General features: G+C 41.2%; 2 protein-coding genes across 6 annotated transcripts in view; one reads left to right on the top strand and one right to left on the bottom strand.

Moving 5' to 3' along the window:
• Nucleotides 1–17716, top strand: part of wdr5 (WD repeat domain 5) — a 220288-nt gene extending 202572 nt beyond the window's left edge. For all 4 annotated transcript variants that reach the window (XM_087143635.1, XM_022252318.2, XM_087143636.1 and 1 more), the window contains 3 exons: nt 9441–9549; nt 11730–11817; nt 14246–17716. In XM_087143635.1, the coding sequence (XP_086999761.1) occupies nt 9441–9549; nt 11730–11817; nt 14246–14346 (298 nt within the window). In that variant the 3' untranslated portion in view covers nt 14347–17716. The remainder of the gene's footprint in view (nt 1–9440; nt 9550–11729; nt 11818–14245) is intronic.
• On the bottom strand, nt 5300–18386 carry LOC110988618 (uncharacterized). Of its 2 annotated transcripts, XM_087143638.1 has the most exons (3): nt 18256–18386; nt 5715–5823; nt 5300–5535 (listed from the first exon to the last, which is right to left on the bottom strand). In XM_087143638.1, the coding sequence occupies exons 2-3, from the start codon at nt 5785–5787 to the stop codon at nt 5300–5302; spliced, it is 309 nt and encodes a 102-aa protein (XP_086999764.1). In that variant the 5' UTR covers nt 5788–5823; nt 18256–18386. The 2 variants fall into 2 exon arrangements, with proteins under 2 accessions (XP_086999764.1, XP_022108012.2); XM_022252320.2 differs by lacking the exon at nt 18256–18386 and having other exon boundaries at nt 5715–5838.
• Nucleotides 18387–20976: the final 2590 nt, after the last annotated feature.

Below are 20976 nucleotides of genomic sequence, written 5' to 3'. Positions count from 1 at the left end.
CGTGCTCATTTTCCATCAACTCGTCCAACCTACGACCTTTCTTCTCGCCTGGGCTTCATCATCAATCGAGAGAAGTCAAGACTTATGTAGCCATGCTCAGTAGCCAACCCACCACCAGTAACAGTGCCATTCTGCATATGTAGTGACTGTTTGGGTAGGTAGAGCGCAGTAGACTCCTCCCCCACATTGATTGTGTGGGTCGGGTCTACTAGAGAATACCTACCCGAACAGTCTTCTCCTGCCCATCCTCTCCACCAGGCTACGACTTTAGTCGACTATCATGGCGGTGAGACTGCAGGTCATAGGGCATATTGGATGATAAAGTCTTATTCAGCGAAAGGCCATGGGCACATGGGAAATTTGCATATGTAGGGACTGTTTGGGTAGGTATTCTCCAGTAGACCCGACCCACACAATCAATCGGGGAGGATTACATGGAACTGACCAATCAAGTCCTACTCCCCTACAGTTGTCATTAGATGTTGACATTGATTGTCTTCCAAGATAGTTTGCTCATTTCAATAGAGTATGATACAGGCTTCCAGCTTTTGCCCCGAGGCTCGTCTTGTGTCGACGTTACTAAACATTCCTTTAAACGTTTGTACAGTCACATGAAATGTTTGGCCAAAGCTATAACTTGGTGAGCCTCCACTAACCAAACTCAAGAGAATATGACCATCTGTGGTTACTGGCTCATCCTACTGTATCTGGATGAAGAATGTGGTGTCTTCTTTGAGCAGTCACCCACATCTTACTCCTGACAACTACCAATCATGGTTCCATCTCCTAGACATGTTGAAATACAATAGGAGTTTTGTTTATGTCAAGTCCTGCCTACATGGCCTTCCACACTTTGGAAACTATATATCTGCTGATCGATTCATGGAGTTGCTCGAAGCTGAAGTCATACACACTGATGGTATGCACATAACCGTGTGACCACATGACTATGCACATGACCTGCACATATAAACCCTCCTTTTGTGTGGGACCTGCATATCTCTTTTGACCTCCTCAGACCTTTCAGAGGGAACCCCTCTTTTCACATGACATTCTTCCAAAACAAACTGTATTCCATGTGGATGTACTGAGTTCTGCATTAAGACATGTGCCTCCTACTTCGGAGGCTGGTGTAAATTAGCTTAGCGACTCTACACTAGCCCTAGCCTCTGAACTTGTTGATGGCCAACAGCAACATTCCATAGAGTCATGAGGAATAACTCAGGATGGATTGCTGTTGGGGTAATTCGTTACAACCAATCCTTCCTACAGAAACAATGGCATAAGTTGAACGCTCAAGACATTGAGTCAACTTTCAATCCACTTTTTTCCTGGCTTTGAAGAAAGATCTTGGCAAATAATGTCAAATCATTAATTTGCATCCTCTCAACACATTAACTCACCTCCAGTGCTTCAACATGGAGATACTTCAACAATCACATAGTAAATTTTACAGCACACATGGGCATCATTCATAAATCTCCATGATATCTATCTCCATGTTCTCATTCACCTTCAATAGCAAAGTAGTTGTGGTTATTGTGTAATGACATTAAATGTTTTGCTAAAGCTGATCTGTCTTATCCTGATCAACTGTTGAGTATTGTACAATTCCATACTTTTATCTCATATCTTTTTTTTGTGTCACTATTGTGTCACATTTTTGCAAAATAATACATTTTAATTTGTTTTCATGCTATTACATATATTTATCACCGTACCTGCTAATGCTGTTTGTACAGCGCCCCCACTATTTGTACAGCTTGGCCAAGACTTTTTCTTTAGCCAAGTCAGTGCTTCCTTCTTATACATTTGTATATTTTTACAAGTCCTTCCTAGCACACTTGTTATGATAATTGTATTCCTGGGGCCAGTAGTCACCCTTTATGGCTTTATTTACTTGTTATAAGAATTTTTTTAGTCCCTCTGTCATTATTTTTTACAGAACTTTGCCTGGTAATGATCCCTTTAAGGCTTCCCCTTTGCCACCTTTCAAAATTTCAGGGGCATGCAGACTAGTGGTTAGAGCCTTTGATTTCTGATTGCAGTGTTGGAGGTTCGATTCCAGCTAATGCCACTTTGGTACATTTGCATGTGTCTCTCTTTTTTCTTGTGTCTCCGTGCATATCTGCACGCTTTCTACAGGTCATCTTGGAAGCAACTGGGTACATCCACTTAGAGCCAGGTATGAATACCCCATTGGCTTTGGCGTTATTAGCACCAGTATGGGAGCTGGGTGTCCATGGGAATTCACCGTCCTGAGCACCACACAGGATCAAGAGGATTGGGCTGACGTTGCCCCAGTCCCCATGTGTAATAGAGCTCCCTGAGCCCCTGTCCCGGCTATGAGAGTGGACAATTGCGAGGTGGCTGTACCATTTTTGGTATCACCGGATGGTATGGAATTGCAGACACCTCACAGAGGCAAGCCCATGCCTCCACCAATACTACCCACTTCATGCCTCTACCCTCCACTGGACTCCAATTCAAGAGCAGAAAAGTGTGAAGCAGAAGAGTGCGAAGCACAGGCCGTTTCCCCGTCACTTTCTGTGGCTGCCCCATTGAAAGAGTCACTGGAGTGTGGACCAGTCACCAGAACTGCCGAACCCACCGGTCTACTATGCTGTCAAGGCTCCTGCACCTCACAACCTCCTCTGCCTCTGGTCTTGGATACCTGAGGAGATTCACTCCGTTCCCCTCGGTCGTCCATCCGTTAACCACTCCCTGCTGGGGATTCCGGATCTGGACATATATGCTTTATATGCGTGGCAAGGATCTCTGAACTCAGACAAAGGGAACAGGGCCTTGTAACAAAAGACCGTACTCAGAGCAAAAGACCAGGCTGCTGAGAATTACCGACATTTTTTCACTCTCAAAAGTGGAGATAGTCCAGCCTTGTTTTGAAACAGTTTGAACGGTTTGGGGTATTTAGAGCGAGCAGATTATCACCAGGGACAAAAGCGCTCCACCACACAGCACCGCTGCATGCTAATCTGGCCCCTATTGAAAGGTCAGCAGCACACTGAGCCATGTTCGTGAACAAAAGAAAGTTATATAACACAGCACAATCTGGGCTCTTTTTACAAGGCTGCAGGCCTGGCTGAAATACTCAAGCATCAATACATTTTGTCTGTCCGCTGGAGTGGTCACCAGACAGTTCTTCACGTGTTTGTAAATGTCCAGTAAATGAAGATAGTTATTTTTAAAGAATTTTGAAAACAAACAAAGGATAAATATCCCAGCTCAGCATCATCAACATTGACAACTGCCCCGGCAGGAAGTGGTTAATTCTCTTCCAGGGAAGACGATATCGACTCCGTGGCTAGCGTCACCCCTCCCGAGTCCCATTTCTGCATACTCAAGCATCACATGATCCAAGTTTTGGGCCTCCTTGGCATCATCTCTGTCTGACTATGATCCCCACTCCACCCAATGCCGGACTCTGGAGTCGGAAACCAGCTCCCTTCTTCAGAAACGACCTATTGCCCCAGTCTCTCACCCATCCTGCAACGAGTTCATTTCAACATTCTTCCTCACCCCAAAGAAGGAGCATTGCACTCAATCCTCAACCTCAAACTGCTGAACAGATTAAGTTGCCCTTGGCGCTTGCGCATGGAGACCTTGCATACAGTCACCCAGTCTCTTCCCATCCCAACCTGGGCCTCTACAGTGCGTCTGAAGGACGTGTACCTGCACATTCTGATCCACTCCAAGGACCAAAAGTTCCTGCGATTCATCTATGACGTCCAAACCTTTGAATTTGTGGTGCTTCCCTTCAGCCTTTCGACGTCCCCCATGGTTTTCACACATGTCGTCAGGTCTATCATGGCTTACCTCCATTGCCGAGACGTCCTAATCTTTCAATACCGGGACAACTGGCTCATTGTCAGCGAGTCCGCAATCGAGGTTAAGGCTTCCATCTGCCTCGTCTACAACCACTCCACGAGCCTGGGGATCCTCATAAACCACCAGAAGTCAAGACCCACTCCCACTCAACGTCGAACCTACCTTGGGGCAACTCGCGACCTCCAGTGGGGCAGCGTGACTCAATACCCTAAATCACGTCACCAACATGGTCACCTGCGTCAACTTCTTCCTCCTCGCCACTCAGCCCCAGGTTTGGCTTCACCTCCTTGGCCTCATGGCGAGTCTCATGGACCTGGTTCCATTCTGCCGTCCCTACATGCGTCCAATTCAACTGCATCTGCTGGCATTCTTCCACCCCAGCCGGGACCCAATAGACTTACCCATGCTGGCGATGAAGTTCATCATCCCGCATCTTAGCTGGTGGTTATCAAGCTCCAACCTCACTAAAGGCCTCTCCTTCCCCAAGACCTGCTCCGCAGCTTGCCATCACGACCGACACTTCCCAGTGGGGATGGGGCACCTCCCTGCCTCCCCTACAAATATCAGGGACTTGGTGTCTGCCCCTTCTCGGGAGTCACATCAACATCCTGGAATTCCATGAGTTTATATACAATTCCCATCCTTTGTGAAGACACTGCTTTCTTGTTATTGATGTAAGGAAAATAATAAATCTAAATTGTTATAAAATGTGTGCACATTTGCATATTGAGTTCACTTGTTTTTTATATACAGTAGACATATTCCATCTGTAATGCATGTCAAGTTTGCTTTAAGACAAATTCACTATTGCACTTGCATTCATGGAACACAGAATAATGTTGTGTTTGTCGCATACTAGTGTTGTATTCGCGTCTGTCACAAGTCCCTGTAAGTCCATCACAAGTCATTCAGTTTGAAGCAATTCACAAGCCATTCAAATGAGCTGTGAGAAAAGCATTCTTTGTCATAGTTCACCCTGTTACTTATGACTAGCCTTGTGAACAGACTTGTGACAAGACTTGTAATCGACTCAAATACAACACTGTTGCATACTAATAGTACACGTAGTACTACAAAAGACTAAAATTCAAACAACTAGAATGAAACACAAGGTAACCAACTTTTTGTTTTAGTGAATGTTTATTTTCCAGTTTAATTGAGAGTAACACAAAATTGGGAAGCTTTCCTCAATAACGTGAATTTGTCAAAAGTCTCAAAAAGAAAGGGTTCTCATAGGCAGCTGATGAAACCAAATTTGAACAAGTTGTATTGAAAGTGAGTGTCAACCAAGGGAGTATGCACTGTTTTACTCCAGTTTATTTCAAATTAAGTTGTGCAAACAAGCTGAGCAAACAAAAAATTTTAATTATATATGGAATGTATGTGAAGGTTGTAGCTATAAGTTGGCCCTACAGTTCTGTGATTTATTTCAGGTTTCTATTTGAAGAACTACTTATGGTTTGTGTTGAGTTCCTTTAAGACTTGCAGCTGCTCTTTCTGAATTTACAGTCTTTTCCTCTCCAAAGCAAGCTTCTCTCTTTCTGTCTCCAAACTTGTCATAGTTGACGTCGCTGTCTCTTGCAGTGGAGGAGTTTCTCCTCTTCACTTTTGGTGACTCAGGGTCACAACCTTGTTGCATCATAACCACTACTTCCCCAACATCCACATGGTCCTCAGTATGACTGACGGCTGCATAAAATTAAAGATTAATGTAATTGTACCTTTCCATGGAATTTTCAAATGAATTCAAAAACTTTTTAACTATTCAAGTTGTACGTTTGTAAAGTTGGGATATGCTTTCTCAGACATCATAGTTAATAAGGTACAGTTGCTTGTGAGTTCATAGAAGTAATTTATCACACTTTTACCTTCTGCCACTTGGTTCAGAATTTCGGTGGCCTCAGGGCAGGTTTCCTTCTCTATCCACAATGCCAGTGTCATGTTGTAGGCTGGCTGAAACTGGCATTTGTCCTCTTCCTGAAACAGCAACATATAATAGGGTTAATTAGTGTTCAGTCTTCTGAGCCAGTCTTAAACCTTAGATTAAGACCGGCCAAGCACATATCTATTCCCCTTCTTACCTTTAAAATACCTTTTTAGTCAGAGAGTGAAGAGAAGTCCATTTATGATGGATTTCTGACAATTTTGTTCTAGAATTTACATTCATTTTCCTGAGCACCTCTGTCCATTTTATGGTGTATTCCTGACGCAAGTTGTCCAAAAGAATCTCCTTGTATGGACTTGGTGAGCCACTTGCACACAGACCCTTGATCCATCAGAATCAATGAAACTGTCTCATATCCAAATACCATTGTTTGTCTTTCCCTGTAGTACTTCCAGTCATCACATGCAATATCTTGCCACTTTTTCCTAATCTTCTGCAAGTCCTTTGGTTCTCCACCACTGGCCCTAAGGGTGTCAGCTGCCATCTTCCAATACTTCCGTTTGTCCCTCTCCACACTCTCTGCCTTTGTGGGATGTTCCAAATAGCTTGTTTGTATTCTCCTGAAAAAAAGACACTGAGAATGTGAACCTCCTGAAAGGACCAATTAGTGCTTCTTAGATTTCTTAGGCCTAGTACTACAACTAGCCATTTTGGGCATATTTTGGCCACTTTGTATTCTTTTCATTAACCAAATTGCTGCTGCTATTTTTTAATTCAAGACTAGAATTAGGGGCCTGGGGGGATGCATAAACAGTCTTTTCTCAATCAAGATAATGTAACCCGGAAAAATAGCTCAAGAGCCATAAAGGAAAAAAACTAAAAGAACAAAATGTAAACATGTGGGGAACTCGCTTTACGGAAACAAAGAACAAAACTAACTGAAATCTTTCAGGGAGGGATCGCGAGATTACTCTATGAATAAAACTATAAACAGAATCTAAATGTAAACAATCAATCAGTTCGCAATCTTGGTGTCTATTTTGATTCATCCATGTCAATGTCAAATCACGTTCTAAACCTCAACCACAGCATCCATTTCCAACTTCGTAACATTTCACGGATTCGCTGGTTTCTGCATTTTGAAACTTGTCACCATGTGACATGGATTCTGTCCCATTTGGACTATGGTAACTCTTTACTATATGGCATCACAAAGTCGGAGCTTGATAGGCTTCAATGGCTACAAAACCAGGCTGCACGCATTATATTCAACACGGATTGGCGTACATCAGTTTCTGCATTACTTACTGAACTTCATTGGCTTCCTGTCCATAACAGAATCTTATTTCAAGATGGCTCTTCTCATCTTCAAATGTCTTCATCGCACAGCTCCTCGATACTGTCAAGACCTCATACACCTCAGCGTGTCCCAACCTGGTCTTCAATCCAATTGTGATGCCACACTCCTCTCAATCCCAAGATCTAGAAACACCTCCATAGATAAAGCCTTCATAATTGCTGGCCCAAAGCTTTGGAACATAATACCATCAAACATTAGGTCGCAGGACACAATATTATAATTCAGGAAACACTTAAAAAGGCATGTTTTTCCAGTATAGTCTCATTATCATGTGTTGCGTAGCGCCATGATCTAGATGGAATGGTGCTATATTAGTCTTGCTGTTGTTATTATTATTCCCACAGAGTGGACACTTCACCAAGAAGTAACCCAGTCAGTATTTTCCACACTTGCCAGACTTGGCAATGACCTGTTCGTATCAACAGGAAATATCGGCTGTCCGGTATTCAGCTCCTGGTTGCCCCATCCACAGGCGTAGGCAATCAGTTGAAATGACATGTTTACATTCCCCATTCGCCTTCCCACAAATAAAACTCCTGAGAAGTACTGGCAAAGATATTGCAAGAGCTGTCTTACATCAATCTCATTGCTCAGTTTTGGCCACGCCAACTGTAGTACCCTCAGCTTACTAGACCCCTCGTCCATCCACCACTTATTCTTACAAAACAAGCTGATATCCTCTTCCAACCAAAGTCCAAGATTCTACACTTACAGTCAGAGATTTTCCACCTGGCTTGCTGGCCCTTGTGCAATGATCCTTCAAGTTGACAGGCCTTTATAGCGACGCAGCAGCCACCGCTGCACAAGAACAGCGGTTGTCAATGGTGAGATTTACAACAATCGACACAGGGTTTCATTATTGGTGCACAGACCAATCTTTATCACAAACTGATACATCTATAAGTACCGTTACAGATTTTCTTCCATCTTTATAATTTGGGCCTTCAAGTAGCAATAGCTATTGCAGCAGTTCCCATTAGTTTAAATCACAACCATTGAAGCTCTGGGCCTGGGGGAATGTTTATCGCCACCTACTGTATGTCCATCGCGGAACTTGAAAATTATTTATTACTTCAACTCAGCCCCTTTTCCAGTGACACGTAACACCACTGCCCACTGCAATAGCCACTATCAAATTTCTAAATACAAATTAGCCTCATTTGGGCATATTTCAAGGGTGTGCCTACTGCTGACATCTGCAAAGTGGCATGTTGGAAATTCCCTTCTACGTATACTCTCTGTCCAGTGGCAGGTATTTTACAGAGTCTACCCACAGCAGGGCAGTTCTTACATCAGCAATACCAAAGTCCCCCAACCCCCACTTTGTAGAAGTCCATCTATCTAGCATCCTTTGTGGCTGAGTGTCATTTAGATCTCACAATTTATATTATGTGTGATTCCATGTACCCTTTGATCAGGTGCAATTTATATTATTAATTGTATGAACCTGGATCTGCTATCACATTAGCAGAATTTATCATACAATCCTGAGATTGGTGTGTCCTTGCCAACCCTCCTTCGATAAACAGTGCTATTCTGCATTAGCAGGTGATTCAGGTACTGAACACAGTAGACTCCCCCCCACAGTAGTATGGTATTAGTTTACTAGGGAATACCTACCCGAATCACAGATTCCCTCCCGTCCTCTCCACTCTGGCTATGACACTGGAACATTTTTGAAAGGGGACAATTATGGCGGCAATAATACGTTGTAGTGTGGCAGAGGAGGGCACATAGCAATTTATGAAGTTTCAGCGAATGGCTAGCTGGTGCTAGGGAAGTAATGCATTTGTAGGTGATTCAGGTGAGTATTCTCTAATAGACTCGTACCCCAACTAGTGTTGGGGGGCGGAAGTTTAATGTATGAAGTAAGTATTTAAGTTCATGTAATGTACTGTTGACGGAAAACTGCAAAGGCAAACAGAGAATAATATCTCAGACCTTCAATAGTTGGTATATGAACTTCATCAAAACACTTAAAACCCAGGATAATGTCAGCTGCTATTCAAGCACACAGAACAGACATTGACTGCTCTAACATAGTTTTCAACATTCCTTATCGCTCATTTACTGTCATTCGTATGGCCCATAAAACATTTTGGCTTGATGTCAACACAGCTAGTTCAAGGACAGTAACCATCTCTATTGTCGCTGGGAATATAGGAATATGAGGACCAAAGTGTCTTGTTTGATCCACAGGTTGGCCAAGTGTTAGATTCAAAGCCGCAGTCTGGATCAGGTTGCAAGGTAGCAATAGTGCAATGTTTAATATACAGTGGCACTGGAGTCTTTATGCTTGAGTGACTCACTTTGGTTGATTCATTTTGTTTCAATTTGTTTTATCACTAGCACGTTAAAGTTGTGGGACTACAGCAAAGGCAAATGTTTGAAGACTTACACTGGACACAAAAATGAAAAGTATTGCATTTTTGCAAATTTCTCTGTGACAGGAGGCAAGGTAAGTTTGTTATTACAAATCATACTCCATTTAGTTTTATTTGTTTGTTTTTTTTCTTGTCTGTGACGTCGTTCATAACACGCTCATGAAATGTATAGCATGTTAGCCCATGTGTTATCAGTTATGTATTTGAGGCTTGACGGTAGAAAGACTTGTGCTGGTTTTTATGCACCACCAGCGAAGTCGAAGGGGCATACTGTTTCCACCTGTCCTTGTGTGTGTGGGTAGGCATTCACCAGGTTAAGGGGACATTTTTTTATAAGGCAAATAACAACTGGGTCTTGGGGACATTTCTCTGTCCCCGTAACATGTCTGTTCACCACAAAATAGGTGAAATATCGCGTGTTTGTCCCCACCACTATGCAACAAGTAATTATGGGTGTGTATGTCCCCAATATTATTGTCAGCGCAATAACTTGAGAAAGTCTTTGCGTATGAACTTCAAAATTGGTTGTGAATTACTATTGGTGATCCTCAGTGGCCTATGAATTTGGGTCTGAAAAATAAAGGTCAAGGTCACAACTGCTAAAACGATAGAAATCTTGTCAGTGCAATGACTTGAGAACTTCAAATTTGGCATGTGCATTCCTTGGGAATCCACATATTGGAAGCACATATTGGATACAATAGCAGACCCAATGGCCCAGCAACAGAAATAAGACAAAAAAATAAAATAAAGGAAGTTGTCCCAAGCCAATTTTGAACTTAGTTTGAATGCAACAGTATAAACTTTTTTTCCGTTTTCATAATCCTTCAAAAATTCATCCTTTCATTTAACAGTCGTTTATAGCCGCACCAAGTAATCTTTAGGCACTACTCTAAGTTGACAGGTGACCTTCATTGACGCCCGAGTATTTCAGCCAGGCTAGAAGCCTTGTAAACAGAGCCCAGATTGTGCGGTGTTGTATAACTGTCTTTTGTTCACGAACCTGGCTTAGTGCACTGCTGACCTCTTTTCAATAGGGGTCAGATTAGCGTGCAATGGTGCTTTGTGGCTCATCGCTGCAGTGGTGGAGCGCTTTTGTCCCCAGTGGTAATCCGCTCGCTGTCAATGCCCCAAACCCTGGTATACGGGTTTCAAAACAAGGCTGGATTATCACCACTTTTGAGAGGAAAAATGTCGGTAATTCCCAGCAGCCTGGTCTTTTGTTCGGAGTACGGTCTTTTGTTACAGGGCCCTGTTTTCTTTGTCCGAGTTCGTAGACCCCGGCCACCCATATAAACCATACGTCTCCGATCTCGGAGTCCTCGGCAGGAAGTGGTTAATGCACATAGTTGCAGCTTAGCTGCATGTGCCCAAAGAAGGAGACACCTTGCTTGTGTAGTCCTCAAGTACTTTCACATATTCATTTACGTGTGCTTGTGCACACATGCACCTATGAATCTGCACAAAATTATAAATTCTAATTAAGCATTCTCAACCATTTGGGTCATAACTTTCAATCCACAATTGTATGTAATGTGCGCATGTCTACAGGCAGCTGTGGAATACGTGTATGCAACACTAATGACTCCATTGCAGAAAATTTTCCATGATATTTGCCATAAGTTGGGAGGTTTGACCTTAAAACTCACAAAAAGAAACAAATGTATATGTGGATAGACCCTACATGTAACATTTTGTTATTAATTTGCAGAAAGTTTCAAAATATCTTGCTGGTTTTGATGATTTTGCTTGCCTGACTTTTTTGCAAACTTCGGACAAGTATAAGTGGTGCTGTTGTATTAAATTGGTTCCTGGGGTGGTCCATTTACAAAAATGGCATTTTACTAACAGGAACCAACGTAACTGTACTGCATTTCCCTTGCAGTGAGGACGAGCTGAAAGGTGAAACATGCATGGAGATGAACATGCATTTAACAAAAATGCAGGAATGTCCATGGTTTTATTTGTAACTTTTTGTAGGTGTGTTTGTTGGCCCAATATCCTCAAACTGAAACATTTTGTCGTCCAGGCTGCCACTCATTTGCATAGGTAAAAACACATATTGAAATGGGAAGGTATGGGACTTATAGATTAATAAAAGGTAATGACAGATTGTGTGCAAACTTAGTGGGTATCGTGTGTTTCACCTGTAATACGTAATGTGGAACCACATAATGAAATCACAATTTTTTACATTATTAGGAGAAATCTTGCTGAATTTCTCCTTATTTCTCTCGATTTTGATATGATACAGTGGATAGTGTCTGGTTCAGAGGACAACATGGTCTACATTTGGAACCTACAAACCAAAGAGATTGTACAGAAATTACAAGGCCACACAGGTAAAAAACATGTAAATTGAAGTATTTTCACATGAGGCAATTGAGTTACAAGCAGTCTGTTTCACTTTATATTCAGTCAAGGCAACTTCAATGTCACATCAACTAATTCAAATGCAAAGTGAATGTGACACAAGTAATTCGCAATAGGGCAATGTTTAAAACTGCAGTAGCTAACATTTCCAAGTAGTGCTTGACAACATTACGAAGTATCTTGCTTTTGGCTGAGAATTTTGAAAATGACCTCAAGGGAACAAAAGACTGCAGCAACATCAATTCCCATCTTGAAGGGAACTGAGAAATGAGTCTAGGCAAGGGATTGGCTCTGGTGTTGGAAAGAGCAGGCTTATTACTGCAGTACATTAAAGGAACCTTCTAAGAAGGACTCAACAAGCTATTAGTTGGTATTTTTCACGGATAAATCATTGTGTCTAGTTCCAAGGCTGGGTGGAAATCATTTCTAAACAGTTTGACAAAGTGTGGAATTTTCCCATGCACCTTGGAGCAATTGATGGCAAGCACATTGTTATCCAACCCCCTGCAAGCTCCAGTTCATTCTACTGTTACAATGGTATCCACTCCATTGTGCTGATGGCAGTAATAGATACAGACCTCCAATTCTGGTACATCAGTACCACAGAATGAGTGAGTGAGTGAGTGAGGTGTATGGAACAAATATTCTAAATGTTCTCTTTCCAAAGCTCTGGCAGATGAAACTCAACCTTCTCTACCTAAGCCGATGCCATCCAGGAACAACTTGTTATGTATTTGGAGACAATTATGAAGCTGAAAATATCATTGCTTTGTCTTAGCTTAAGTACAGCTAAGCCAAACCTAAATGGGTAGAACCAATGATTTTCCATTTCAAAAATGGAAATTTTCCGTTTCGCCAAATCCCAAATTCCACTTCAGAAATTCAAATTCCATTTCATTCCTTCCTAAACATGAAATAGGAGAGCAAGTTGTAAACTATGTATGGAAATTATTTCCCCCCCCCCAAAAAAAGAAACAAAAGATACATAAATAACAATAATACTGTTTGGAAATACTCTGCAATGTTTCCAATTTTTTTTTATATTTTCTGTACTGAAAATTAAAAAAAAAATCCAGACAACAAATACAGTATACCCCACCCCTTGATTTCCCACTGGCTCGCAATCACCAAAAACTTGCTGGGTGGTCATTCAGCTGACTCGTTGCGTCTTAGGCGGTCAGTGGAGGCACTAGCTTAGTTGACTAGGTTGTCTGTTGGAGGGCAGAGAGATAGAATGGTCATAAGTAAAGGATGTCCCGGGGGATTTCTGACTACCGTGGAATCCAGCATCGCGGTTAAGGCCGGAGTCCTCATCTGAGCCACTTAGGATACAGAGCACCCACTAATGTGGCTTGGCCTTGCCCTCGTTTCATAAGAGATCATGCGAACAACGCTGGCTTGATCTAGCCGCATCAGTCGGCTTCATGCACGACTGTTGAGCAGGAGGCACATCCCGTTAGGGAACTTCCACTCGCGGTTAAGGCCTGTATCCTCGTCAGAGCCACATATTCGAGTGAATCACTTTTGCCTTGTCCCCATCCTACCACTTTATCGAGAATCACCCACTCAAGCGGTTAGGCCTTAATCCTCAATGGGAACACCTGTTCGAGCGGTTAAAAGGGAAAAATGCTAAAATTTACAATCCCCCCTCTCATACAGCTAGGGTTGTGTGGATTGTATGGGCCGCTAACGTGTGAATGCGCCCACTCAAATGGGCCCCAAACCGTGGTATACTGTTTCAAAACAAGGCTGGATTATCTCCACTTTTGAGAGTGAAAAAATGTCAGTAGTTCCCAGCAGCCGGGTCTTTTGTTCCAAGTACGGTCTTTTGTTTCAAGGCCCTGTTCCCTTTGTCCGAGTTCAGAGACCCCGGCCACGCATACATAGCATACGTGTCCGGATCTGGAATCCCGGGCAGGGAGTGGATTATACTTTCTAATAATGGGAAACTGACATTAAATTATTAAAAGAAGATATCCTTAGTGACCAGACACTGGATTTCTCCTGATGCTCAAAATATAAGCAAATTTACACTTTACAGCCATTGTCGAAACTAAATATGAATACCAGAACATGTCAATAAAGTATCAAACTTTAAAATTTTAAACTTGTAAATGGACCTTGAACTTTGTTTTAACATTTAAAAGTGTAAATGTCTCATATTTGATGGATATGTGTGCACAGCATGGTTTGGCTTGATAATAAAAAAAAATGAGACCAGGAATGCACTTTCTCCCATAATATATTCTTTAGATTTTTTGTCAAATGATGCTTTTATAAAAAAGAATACAACAAAGAGGATGTATCATATTCATAAATGTATGAACAATCACTTTATAAAGCTTCGAAAAGACAAAAACAATAATTATTAACTTCTTAACTTATTTTTTCATGCAGATGTGGTGCTATGCACAGCATGTCATCCCACGGAGAATCTGATAGCTTCTGCTGCTCTTGAAAACGATAAAACTATCAAAATATGGCGCTCTGATTGTTGATGCTTGTGGAGAATCAAGAGAGGCTTGCATGATGTACGTGTAGTTGATAAGTTAACTGTGACTTACCCTTCATCTCAGACAGCATTTTTTGTGTGTATGTGTCATTTGTATGGCATGGAGTATTGGGGGTTTTTTGTTTGTTTTTTGTGGGTTTTTTTTTTTTGTGTTGGTATGTTTTAGTATGCCGTGGGAAGACTTGTCTGTACAGTATTTTGGGCAGGTCAAAGCTTGAGCTTCTCTGAGATCATTACCTAACTAATGCAAAGTCAGTGATGAGAATGACTGGGTATAGAGTCACCGTCTTTAGGAAGAACATTTTTCTTTGAAATAGCATTTGGCTTTTGAAGCAGTGCCATTGTTTTCATGATGGTTTATGTCGATGTTGTATAATAGTTGGGACACAAATGCTTACGTAAATGGAACACAAACAATTAAGTCAAGTTCAGCATGCATGAGGAAAGACTGTAATTGGACGTTGAGCACCTAAACATTTTCATATTTTAATGTTGAGGATTTAAGACTTGATATTTGAAATGGGTAACTTATCTGAAAATTGTCTTGATTTTGTTGAGAGTTTCACCAGTGAAAGTCATATTTCACCATATTTCATAGTTACATACTATAGTCTATTAACTATTACAGATCAAAACAAGTGTTGTACAAATGTCACAGAAAAGTCCCAACTGCACCGGTTTATGTTGTCTACAGTGTGAGCCCATTGTTGACCATGGAATACACGTAGAGTGAGCACTACAGTAATGCCATATCCGTACATGTAAATCGTAAATTATTCTGTCATGTTCTTTCCTCTATTTGACTGCTAGATTGGTTTATTTCTGTAGTTCACTTTTGGGATGTGCTCATACTGGGTGGATCATTCCATGTACACCCAACAAACTTTGGCTGTTACTCCCTGTATCCCCTCCCTTTGGCAATATAGGGGTTATGAATACATCAAGCGATGACTACAAAGTCCGAATGCAAGCTGTAATGAGTTGGTAGTTGCTGAAGCTTGTTAAATGTTGTTTTGCTTGTAGGAAAAAAAATAAAACTCGAAAGCAGCCACTTTGTGTAGACGTGCTTAGAACTCTTAGCCCATCCAGTTTATTTGGACATGGGCTTTGCTTCACTTTAACTGTGATAAAGTACAAATGTTAAGCCAACAGAAAACAACTGCTTGTCCAAATTGATACATTGGTTTGCAAAATCCTTTGCGACAATATTTAGTGTAAGGTACAGTGTGATCTGCCCCCTTTCTACCAGCCTCTCAGTGGATGCTCGCATTTCAAGTCTCCGGAGCCCAACAGTCCTCCTATACAATAATGACACCTGATCGCACACAAGTTACTTTTATCAGAATGAATCCCGTTCAGTTTATTTTTCTAAGGAACTCCCAGAAATTAGTCAGCATATTGCACTGAGTCGACTCTCGTTATTACGAAGTCCGCGGGACCAAGTAAAATCGTTCGGTGTATCCGAAATTCATTGTAGTCGGAACGCAATGCAATGGCTACGGTGCATTGAATGAACAGGTTCAATAATTTTCAAGATGTATTTTTGCGTTTTTTTTCGCAAGCTCTCGGACAAGCACTTAGCATACAGTGCTTATTAATATAGGTTCAATAATCATCTACAATGCTATGTAGTGTACATGCATACACGTGAACGCGGTTGATGTTAATCTCTCGGTTATGATTAATCAAATATATTGTGATGTGTTTAGAATAATAAACTTCACTGTCATATACTGACAACATGTTTAATGTGCATGTAAGATTTAAGAAAAATAAATAAAAATACATGTGGAAACATCGATCCAGGGATTTTTAAAAGATTTTCGATCGCCATGGATTACGACGAAGCTAACAGTAACTAAACGGCATGCACATGTAGGCCTGTGTGTACCCGGAAGAATGTGAAGACTCATCAACTGGAGCCCTGATCCCTGTACTAAGTAGCCTTTCCAACACGAATTGTGTCATGGAGAGACATTTTTATTTAATTTTCCGCTTGTCCTGATTATTTTCGACACCAGTTGCATGACACGATTGATCGATAGTCTGAGTTTACACGCCCACTGCGGCGCGGCCACCCGCGGGCGAGATGGTCGCTGAAGAAGCATGATGTTGCGATGGATAGCTGTGTCTTGCAAAAGCACGTCATGAAAACACACAGTCTCATTGGCAGGTACGCTAGATTTTTTTCGCAGCAATATGAATAATCAGTGTGGGCGATTATTGGGCTCTTGAGATGCGAGAATAGTTAAGCGCACTTATTTGGGGTATTTTTATCGGAATTTGGAAGGGATTTTTTGTTTTGGCATTCGTGTAATCAATGTAAAAAAAAATCTTTGATTTTTGTTATCGTGCACTATGCTTGTCATGAGAACAGGAAACTGGCAAACGATGTATGCATATCGCGTTGTAAGCGTGCGTGACGCATCTGGCCGGGGCGGGCGATAAGCCTCGTACAGCGGCTGCAAATTTTATGGAAGCACGCTCGCTTTGAGTACGAGCAGTACAATCTCCAATTAAATTCACGAACACGGAAAACACAAAAATGGACATGAGATCAATTGTTGTGAATGAACGTGCAAACAAAATTAAAAAAAATAATAACAAATCGTGACGGCATTGTTTCTTCGACTTACAGCTGTACAGCAGCATTAGTATCCGATGCAGTGGAACATACGACCTGTTTTGGCAGGAACTGTACATTGACTGGTTGCAGCATTTCCACCATGCCTTCGTTGGCAACGGTTCGGCCCGGCGGGAAACCACTGTGGTGCACTGCGCACGTGTTTTCACCACTACGATTCATTAACGCTCGTTATAAATGGGCCGTCAACAGTGGTTCTGGCAACGGAGTCAAGAAAACCTTTGTAAAATGCGATTTCGCTGTAACAGATTGTCTCCCCATAGAAATGTGCACGTTTTCACCGGGACCACAGTTTTGTGTTTGTTATAACCGGAATTTTATTATGGCTGATTTCGTAATAACGAGAGCCCATTATCACAATTTTGGAGGCAGAGCTTAGATTCTGTTATTATGCATATCAGATTGTACCAGTTTTGTACATGTAAAGTTGCTCATTGTAAATATCATTGTACCATGAATTAGGAGTTTTACTTTTTGTGGCTAATCGTAATATTACTAATCATGAGAGACTGCCACAGTGAATCATTTTTAATGTGTTAATGTACATATTGTTTATCATGTTACTTTCAGGGTTATTCGTTTTTTATATTAATACAAATACATTGTTTTGTTTCATTTGCTCTAGTATGACATGTAAGTGGTCATCATTAGTTATTGAATCTAGCCACAGATTGTAGAGAGACTGTTAATAAATCCATAATTCTAAATTCTATTTTTGCTTGTCACGAGCAGTACATTTCTCATCCTGTGATTACCTTTTCAGTGTTTATTTAGCATTATCTGAAAAAGTGTCCGGTTGAAAAGTTCTTTAAAAAACGACAAAAAGGAAAATACCACATTTTTTATTATTAATATTCGTATTACTATTATTATTATTACACACTTATATAGCGCCCTTATCCAAAAAGGCTCCAAGGCGCTTTGCAATATAAAACAATGAAAATAACACCTATATTAATATGTTAAGAATACAAATAGTTAAAATATACATTTAAAAAATACAAAAATACATGCAAAACTGTGGTGCAAAAAACAACACTTCCCGGTGCATCAGAAAACCACACCCAAAATGTGTCGCCCGAACACCGCTGGCGACGTTCCCCGCACCCACAGGTGCTAAAAGCAACATTCAGTGGTGCCGGGAGTAGTAGGAGAGGGACAGTTCTGGAGCACACGCCCCTTTTTGCCCGGTTTTTGCTCAAAACCCTTGGGTAGTACATCGACCCAAAAATCTCGGGGATTTCCACTCACCTTTTGACCCCGGCGCCGCTCGCTCGCTCGCTGGCTAAACAACCCGTGACTAGCGCCGGGGATTCCCACTCAACTTTTGACCCCGGCTGTAAACAACTCGTGACCTGGCAATCACTCGCAAACAAGTCTCGACTTGCCCGATCTGAACTCGTGACTGGCACCGACTTGCACAAACAAAAAAGGGATTTCCCTTCACTGACCTTGGCTCTGTTCAAATCAAAACAAACCACCTTAAATAAATGCTCTTTATATAAAAAATAGTAGTATTAAAAAACATGTTGAATAAAAATGGAAAAAAATTTAGAAACCTATATAAAAATAGAGATATGAGCAACCAGCAATACCGACCTCTACTAACGAATTTCAATCGATTTAAGAAGGCGTTTTTAGAAGATTTTGTCAAACGGTATAATGTTCCGTTATTGGCACCAAAACGTAAACATCATACGCGATTTGAACTAATAAACGCTATACGAGCGGATCAAAAACAATTTAGGTACCTCCCGAGTCAGTCATATCGGCAGCTGTTGAAAACGGTACAAAAATATAATATTCCTTATGCAAACAAAGACAGATACGTCAAACAGGACTTTATCAATGCGATTAAAGCTTATACACAACCTAAAGAACTCGAGGAAGTAGACATTAAACGTATAAGGCGTTTTAAAGATAATTTTCGTAATTGAGAGTTGATTCCTCGCTTCTATGAAGACGATTTAATACATTTTTTTGATTTTTACAAGCAGTTGATAGAGAAAACAGCGTTGGCCGAACTCAAAGAAATCGGGAGTTACAAATTACAAACACATCTTAAAGTGCAGTTTAGATTGGAAAAACTTGACGAAACGATTGACTACGGCACCTTTCCTTTCAGAGTGATCAAGACGTAGTAACAAATAAACCTGGTGTTAAAAATGCACTTGCTAAGCAACGCGAAGAACAAATCGAACAGGTGGAGGCTCATACACAAAAAGGCTCGGGTTGGATCTTTGACAAAGTCGTCGCTTTTTACATCAACGTGGTTAAATATAATCCAGTGGGTTCTTCTTACATTCCGTTGCCTAAGGAACTGTTAGACAAAAAAGCAATCATAAACGTCCAAAATAAAGATCAAGAATGTATCCGATGGGCGTTGAGAGCAGCTTTAAAATTATATTCAGACGACGTCAAAAGCCAGCTAGAAACAATTCCAAAATATAAAATTAATAAGGAGCGACCTTCGACTTACCGGTCAGAATCAGATGGTTTAAATTTTACAAACATAAGCTTTCCAACACCGATTTCACAAATTCCACGTATCGAATCGCAAAATAACTTGGCGATCAATGTGTTTGGTTACACCAAAAAAGACGGTCGTTACGTTCTCCACAAAAGCAACCGCATGGAGGAAGGAGCGAGCGGAGCGAGCGGACTACGAGCGCAGAGAGAATCGATCAATTTACTTTTATTTAACAAGGGCGAGAAGAACCATTATTGTTGGATTGAAAATTTTTCTAGGTTGACGGGTGACATCAATAAACACGACGGCCAAAAACACTGGTGTTTCAATTGCATGTCGCATTTCCAAACGGAAGAAAAGTTAATAAGACACAAAGAAGATTGTCAAGGCTTAAACGTTCCCACATGTACGGTCGAGTTGCCGGTCAAAGGTGAGAATATACTCAAGTTCAAAAATTACAAAAATAAACAAGACGCGCCTTTTGTCATTTACGCCGATTTTGAGTCTGTTTTAGAAAAATTACCGCCTGCAGACACAAACACGGTTAAAACACAGATTCACAAGCCTTGCGGATACTCATACGCGGTCGTCAGATGCGATGGAGTTTGCACTAGCCAAAAGACTTATAGAGGTCAAGACGCGGCTGTTGATTTTGTAGGGTCACTTTCTCAGGAAACAGAGAATATAAACGAAACGTTTAAAAACAAAGAGCCGTTGATTTGGAACGATCAATTACAAAAAATTTACGAACAATGTACTAGATGTTGGATCTGTGAAAAGTTGATAGATCGAGCAAAAGCGGATGAATCTCACTGTCAATGTGATATTCCAAAAACACCAGAGACAAAAGAAGAAAAAAATCAAGTTTTGCCGTATAGTTAAAGTTGAAGGCAAAGAATGCAAAGAGTTCAAAGAATGGAAATGCTTAGATTGCGAAAAGCCCATTAACAATTTTAGAAAGGTTAGGGATCATTGTCACGTGACGGGGAAGTACCGAGGCCCAGCGCACGCTAGTTGTAATCTCAAGTTAAGAATAGTGGTCGATCAAACACCTATTCCGGTGATCTTACACAACTTGGAGAAATACGACGCACACTTGATTATGCAAGGCGCTCACGAATTTTATGGGAAATCAATTAAGTTGATTGCTAAAAATACCGAGAACTACATTTCGTTTTCTTTTGGCCAACTCAGATTTTTAGACTCCTTTCATTTCATGGCGGCTTCGCTAGATCGGTTGGTTAAAAATTGTTTAACCGATGATTTTAACTTACTTTGCGAAAGGTTTACAAATAATAGTCATTTACTCTTGGAAAAGGGAATTTACCCCTATGAATATATAGACTCCTTTGATCGGTTCCAAGAGAGACAACTCCCACCAGTAGACGCTTTCTATAGCTCTCTGAAGCAGGGAGGGATAACCGAGCAAGAATATGCTCGCGCGGAGACAGTATGGGAAAAATTTAATTGCCAAAACCTAGGCGACTACCACGACCTATACG

Source organism: Acanthaster planci, linkage group LG11, assembly GCF_054643075.1.
Source record: "Acanthaster planci isolate LZ-2023a linkage group LG11, COTS_SCS, whole genome shotgun sequence".
NCBI classification, from domain to species: Eukaryota; Metazoa; Echinodermata; class Asteroidea; order Valvatida; family Acanthasteridae; genus Acanthaster; species Acanthaster planci.
This window is presented reverse-complemented; position numbering and strand designations above follow the sequence as displayed.